The following is a 7,500-nucleotide window of genomic DNA, read 5'->3' on the forward strand; positions in this document are numbered from 1 at the left end:
CAGATGTGGGACAAAGAGTGTGTTTGTGTGGGACAATGTGGGACACATGCGGGGTTGTGTCGTGCGCGTGAATAATGTGTATACGAAAACAAAAATAACTAGAAAAAGTGCCCTTCTGGGCACAGGTCTCCACCAGGAGGATAGGACTGTGTGTGATGTTTGGCAAAATGTTTAGGAGTAATATAAACATGTTTTTTTGTTTGTTTGTTTGACTACAGACATGACTACAGAGATCGTGTGTACCGATTTGCGTGAGATTTGGATGAAATCTGTGCGACTAACATAAGCAATGTGTTTAGCAGAAATCGGCCTCTTGGTGGCGATATAACCGGCAGATGTGGAGGGATGCAGTGAAAATGTTTTTCCATGGCCTCTAGGGAGTGCGCATACATAAGTTGTATACAGATTGATGCAGTTATAGCTAAAAACAGGAATTGGCCTGTTATAGCGTGAGGCTGATTTGGAAAATAATGAGTGGCATGTCGTCATCGGCCTAGTGGAAATGTGCGTGTATAATTTCACGGAAATTGCACACTGTTTTTGTGATTTGTGGCATTTTGTTCGAAACGGACCATTCATGTGAGCTTTGGAAGCCAATATTAGCCAATCAGGATGGAAGATGGTAAATGGTGCAAATCCGTGTTGATCACATGACTATGTAGATAGTGTATACCGAATTGTGTGATGTATGGATAAAATGTGTACGGGTAATCTACATAAATGTGTTTTGCCTAAATCGGCCTCATGGTGGCGCTATAACAGGCCGTTGAGGAATATTTGGGGCAGAGGTTCATCGTTGGCATCCATGGAGTGTGTGTGCAAAGTTTGGCATGGATCGGGCCAACGGTACCGGAGATTAGCTGATAACGGACGGACGGAAGGACAGAAGGAAGGAAGGACACACACACACACGGACGGAGTGCAAAACATACTCTCTCCCCATGCCTTCGGCCTGGTGGAGACAATAACATTTCTATTCCTCAATTAGACATTTCTATTCTGCCCCTCACATTGCATATCTATGCTTTGCCATCTGGTTGATTCAGTAGCACATAATAGGACTATGATGATAATAACTATAATAGAACTACTATGCAAATAAAATAAACTTAACAGAAATGTATTTAAATGAACTATTATTGGACAAACAGGACAATAGACCAACCAACCAACCAATACACAATACACCAACAAACCAACCAATACAACTGGACAATACACCAACAAAACAACTGGACAATACACCAACCAACCAACCAATACAACTGGACAATTCACCAACCAACCAACAAACCAACCAACCAACCAACCAACCAACCAATACAACTGGACCAACCAACCAACCAACCAACCAACCTTTGATTTGAGTGTGAAGGCATGAATTACAACCAATAAATAAATGTTTACTTTATCAAAGTATCCTCCTCCTAACAAAGCCAACTACTGCAAATTATTTTGAAATTATACAGGTAAAATAAATAAAAGATAAAATAAATTAAACAAGAAATATAAATCAAAATTGGTCAGCATTGGAGGCAACTCATAATAAATTAAATTGTAAACACACTTCTCCACCATAGCAGCACAGCCAGGATATACATTTTTTATGTGTTTTTAGGTGTTTATGTTGTCCATTACAAGTCTGAAAGTCTCTCAGTTAGTTAGTTATTTCAGCTTCTGTTACATTTTCTTCTTGTTTTGGTTTTAGTACAAACGTGTCCAACTGTCCATGCACTGTGAAGCCTCCTTTTGATCAACACGTTGCTTCACGTCGTTATTCACCTCCTCCGTGTGTCACTGAGAAACGACTCTAATTACAAATGTCACAGAAGACTCTTTCAATATGCCTTGCACTGCTTCTTCACCCACGGATAAATAATTTCCCTGTGCTTGTTGTAACTGCACTTCATTTTCTTCCCCTTTCTCCTCCATGTTTTAGCTAAGACGCTAACTCGTTGTACTGTGTTTCGTGCGTTGTTTTGTTTTGGTGGTTGTTCACTAAATGTTCCGCACCGCATTGATGGGCACGTTCGGAAATAGCGCACTGTGCAATGCAAACTAATAGGCCAGTGTGCTCCGGTGCGGTATTTCCGAACGCGCCCTTGATTTCCCCCTCTCTGCCCGGCTGTTTGATTGACAGCCAATCCTACCTACACACACACACAGTCACGGCCCGCCCCCTGGCCCTGTCATGACAGCCTACGCAGCTCCGCTGCTGTCCCACAGACCCACAGATAAAGCGCACATTTGAAAACTGGAGCCTGTCTATCATAATGCGGGACAACGTCTCAATTTGCGGGACGCATGAAAAGTCATTGAAATGCGGGACAATCACGCACAAATCGGGACATCTGGTCACCCTAGTGGTGCAGCCACTCCAATGACCAGCAATGTCTGTCCCTATCTGTCAGTCAATCAGTCAGTCAGTCAGTCAGTCAGTCTGTCTGTAAGTAAGGTGACAAAGTGGCGCTGTTGAGCTTCACACTGTGCACAGGTGCATGATGGGAAGCTGAGTTTTAGTGTAACAGTACAGAACAGACGCAATAGCATTTGTTGACCACCAATTGTCACTGTTGCACCACTCACTTCAGACAGGTCTGATTTGCAATGGCACATTTGTCTGGCTCTAAAGGCATCATGCTAAAGGAGCATTTCAACCATTTTCAATCATTTTCTCATAATTGGTCCCCACAAATGCTTATTAGATGGCACAATTTCCATCTGCTCGCTCCGCATCTCATTGGTTGGCTATGGAGAGTTCAGAAACCTGCCTACCAATGACATCATCTATAAGGTTTCTAAGCTAATAAATAAACTACAGCCTTTCTCTCCCTGGAATAGAAGCCAGACATTGAAATCTTCTTTGAAATGACCAAACCTTACCTGCCTACCAATGATATATATATCACTGGTAGAGTTTTGAACTGTCCACAGAGTGAGTAGAAATGGTGCCATCATATAATGAGTGAGGACCAACTATATGAAGAGAGGTTGAACATCGGTAAAGTGGCCCTTTAAGCAATGTCCACTTCTGATTACAACACCACAGCTGAGCCTGAGCCCCACCCCCATGGTCCCCATGTCCAGGACTCTGTTTAAACACAAAACCTTACTCCTTGATGGCAATAAAAGAACACTCTTCACTCTTCAGTTATGCCAGTTTAATATGCCCTGCTACAGTCTCACACATCGGCTCAGTTATGCCAGTTTAATATGCCCTGCTACAGTCTCACACATCAGTTTAATATGCCCTGCTACACAGTCTCACACATCGGCATCCCTGTGACACCGATGCTCGCGCATGCACACATAACATGATATTGACAGCTTTAGGGGCGGGGTCTTTGACATAATGCTGTTCAACTAGGGAAGTCTTCCTGGAAAGGTTCCCTCGCTTATAGCTCCTCCGAGACAACTCCTAATACTCCCTCCTCCTTGGAGCAGGAATAGGAGGAGCAAGCACCACTTGGGATCCAGCCAGAGAGAGAGAGAGACACAGAGAGAGAGAGAGAGAGAGAGAGAGAGAGAGAGAGAGAGAGAGAGAGAGCTGGGAGAGATAAGTCAGAGCTGTTCTATCCTCACTCTGCTCAATCCTAAGGGTCTACTCTATAGAGTGTCGCAGTCCCGCCCCCTACCAGGGCCCAGTAAATGATTCTCCGTTCATTTTCCTCATAGACATTTCAAAAAGTATTTATTGAAAGACCTTTTAAGTGTCGTACAAAGCCAACTCTTGTCGTGACAAATCATGACAACAAACACAATTTTTTGGGCCGAACAAAGAATTAGAAAGAAGAAAAAAACGGCAGGTTACAACACTTTTTTTGTTGTTTTTCTTCTTTGTAATTATTTGTTTGGTCCAAAATATTGTGTTTATTGTCATGATTTGTCACGACTCGAGTTGGCTTTGTCCGCGGCGCAACCGTCTTTAAATATATACTTTTTGAAATGTCTATGGGAAAAATGCATTGGGAATCATTTCCAGGGCCTGGCGTCGTCATGACAGGGGGCGAGACTGCGACGCTCTATACCCTGCTACAATACATGAATGTGCGTGTGTGCGTGCGAGCATGCGTCACATACCTTGATGGGCCTCGGCAGGCCTCCAGACTCCATCTCCTGTCATGTGTCCCTCTGCTGTGTCCGTCCTCTGTCCTCCCTCGGTCCTGCCTCCTCTCCATTTCCAGAGAGCCTCCTGGAAGCAGCGCGCAGACTGCTCTTCATCATACTCTCCCCCCAGGAGGGAGGAAGTCAACCCTCCCTCCTCTTCCTCTGTACTATGCTGTAAGACCAACACCTGATGCAAGGACAACAATGCAGTGCAAATCATTGTTTTGCTGTTCATTTAAGCCCTATATATTAAGCGCACAATTAAGCGATATTACACGGGCGAGTTCCTACGGCACTGCAGGCATGCATTAATGAATGATAAAGAACACCCTCGAGTGTAATATTGCAATTATACAACAGTTACCCTTAAAACTAAGATAATCGCCAAAAATCATATTATTTACACTACAGATGTAGTCACTATACGACCACAAATGTCCCAAGGAACTAGCTAGCCTAGCCACCCAGTCTGCTGCGCTCTGGCAGAAAAACACAGCTGAAATCTTTGTTTCGAGTAGGTGTTCATTTGCGCTGGTTTAAGGAACGGCTATCCAATCAGATTGCTTCCTCAAAACAACCTGTTGTATAATTAAAATTGAACGTAATAATCTTGAAGCCAGATTTATACATTTGTTGTAATTATCTATGTTTGCATGACGGCGTTGCAGATACTGAAAATAACCGATCTGCGAGCACACAGTGTGTTGCAGCATGGCAAGTTGTGATCATGTAGAGAAGACAAGCAGACACAACATCATTACTGCTTGAACTGAAACTGACTCAGTCATCACTGGATGTTTGTAACATGTCCACTGACTATTGATTATAGAGAAGGTCAAGGCACAGACATGCAATTAAACTTTCCTTTTTTACAGTATCAATATATTTCTTCCACGTTGTGTTATTACAATAATCAGTAACCACGTAAAAGGACTGGCTCTTACACAGCTCACTGCACTGTATAACCAGTGGTGTAAAGTAACTAAGTACATTTACTTAAGTACAATGTTGAGGTATTTGTACTTTACTGGAGTATGTCTAATTTCCAATACTTTTGCTTCTACTCCACTAGGCCTACATCTCAGAAGCAAATATTGTACTTTTACTAAGCAGATCTACAAGCTCACAATGCGTCGCCATGCGACACAGTGTGAGCACGACGCTCACACTGTGTCGCATGCCGACTCGTACTACTTTTTTTGTAGATCCATTTTTTTTTGAGGGGCCCCTCCTATGTCCAGCTTTGAGGGTTTGTGTAAACACAAACATTGTTTTGCTACCGTTTCCTATGACTAGTTCTGAGTGTCTGTGCACTCAAACACAAACATTGATGACAAATTGTGATTGAATGAGATGATGTATGATGATAAGACCGCCCCTCACTTCACACGGGTGTGATTTTTACTTGTGCAAACAAAAAGGTACACCAATTGGGGAGGTGCTGACCACGGGAGACAAACTTGAAAATAGAATGGAGAGGTTGCACAGCTCATAGTCACGATGCAAAAAATACTTTTTATTGGGTTACCAACGTTTCGGCACACACAATGCTTTCTTCGGGGTATGAAGAAGGCTCGTGATTTTTACTTGTGAAATGGGACATTCTGCATAATAAGTACTTGCTACTTTTGGTACTTTAAGTAAATGTTGATACCATTACCACGAGTATTTTTACAATGCAGTTTTGATAATTTTACTTAAGTAAATATTTGAGTACTTTTTCCACCACATGTGTATAACATATTGAATGGATGGTCGACCTTCCCACCTACCTGGCTGTGCTCAGTGTGAGGTTGGCTGACCTTGGGCCCACTCCCCTCCCCGTGGCTCCACTCTCCTCCTCTCACAACATCCACAGTGGGAGCAGGTCGGCAGTCAGAATCAACCGTGGACATGGGAATGTGACTGGAGTTGGTGCCCATATTCTGACGGTGGATATAGTCGAGATTAGGACTTTTCTTGGGACCACGGCAGGGATCAGCGTGGATGTCTGGGTTCGAAGAGGTACTGGTTTTGATCTTCTGCTGGAAGCAGCTGACCACGTCCAGGGTGCTCACATGGGTTTGCATGTCTGTCTGTAAGAGAAGTTCATAAGACGTAGGTTTAGATCGATGTAATCAGATTCGGAAGAAAAAAAGTTTGCAGGTAGGCTACAGAATAAATTGTATGCTATCCAGATTAATCAACACCGCACAAAAAGCATGGAATACGGATGTGTATATTACAGGAAACTCCCGTTAAACTTTCCAACAAACTCCGTTAAACTCCCGAATTGTACCATCGTATATTGTATATGCCTGTTAAACTTGAGGTTTACGGGCAGGGCGCCACCCTTATCCCTTATCCCTAAACTTATTTGCCATTTTTTACAATTTTGAAAAACCCTTATTAAAATAGTAGCCAAGTTTGTTTTAAATAGTAAAAATGGCAAATAAGTTTATTATAAGCAAGATATAGCCCCTAGTGCCCATAATTGCCCGTTAACTCCTCTTTTCATGCAGTGCAATTCATTATTTTACTCGTTCTTTCACCACTTGTAAATTCTATACATATACTTCGTAGTGTAAGCTTCTACTGTAAGTCTGCTATTGTGAACAATTCACAGAATATGAGACCACAGCATGATCCATATTTGTTTGATAATGTTACACTGCCTGGAAAGATCTGATTCATCATGTTTTAACTATGTAATACCAGAGTATCTTGTCCCTCTGTAAAATAGAAACAATGGACATACCTGTACTATACTTTAACACAGCAAAAATGTGTGTAGCCTACTACACACTGTAAATACTGTAACTACTCTGCATCATCAGCAGTTGGTGATCAGCACTACTACCTCAATCATGGTAGTGTAGGCAGAGAGAGGCTCAGGCCCCTATACTTGCTTTCACCAATGCAATGTACACTAATGAGAAACTGCTGCAGCCAGAGATCCAACCTCATTTAGAGGTTATATCCTAATTATGGTAAGTGCTTAGATGCTATGAATGTAGCGTAACCTTGAGGAACACACAGATAACCTTCATTACAAGCAGTTAATGTATGCACTTATCTTTCTGTATGTAAATAGCACCAGTGCCCACAAATAGCCTCAGCACATAGATCACATTGGTAACGTCCGTCATGACTATAGCTGCCACATCGCTCCATTTCTATTCACAGCACGTTCTGTCTCTAATTATCCACATAGCAACAGGGATACATTTACAAACTTTACCGACCCCTTAAAAGAACGCCAAACCTCCTTCTCTCGTGTAGAGTAAAAAATAAAAAAAAATAATTACATATAGCCTCCCCCTCCGATATCTCTGTATTTTGGGGCAGCGAGGATGAGAAGTGCACTGTAGAGGGCTGATTGATTTTCTCTGTACCGCGGGCTGAATTCATTAT

General features: G+C 42.5%; 1 protein-coding gene across 5 annotated transcripts in view; it reads right to left on the bottom strand.

Annotated features, from left to right (window-relative positions):
- The window catches only part of zbbx (zinc finger, B-box domain containing), an 81,009-nt gene that overhangs the window by 45,674 nt on the left and 27,835 nt on the right, over positions 1-7,500 (bottom strand). For all 5 annotated transcript variants that reach the window (XM_079513584.1, XM_079513585.1, XM_079513582.1 and 2 more), the window contains 2 exons: positions 5,880-6,182; positions 4,081-4,294 (listed from right to left, as the gene is read on the bottom strand). In XM_079513584.1, coding sequence (XP_079369710.1) covers positions 4,081-4,294; positions 5,880-6,182 — 517 coding nt within the window. The remainder of the gene's footprint in view (positions 1-4,080; positions 4,295-5,879; positions 6,183-7,500) is intronic.

The sequence above is a fragment of the Electrona antarctica genome (genome assembly GCF_951216825.1).
Source record: "Electrona antarctica genome assembly, chromosome: 11".
Taxonomy (NCBI): Eukaryota; Metazoa; Chordata; class Actinopteri; order Myctophiformes; family Myctophidae; genus Electrona; species Electrona antarctica.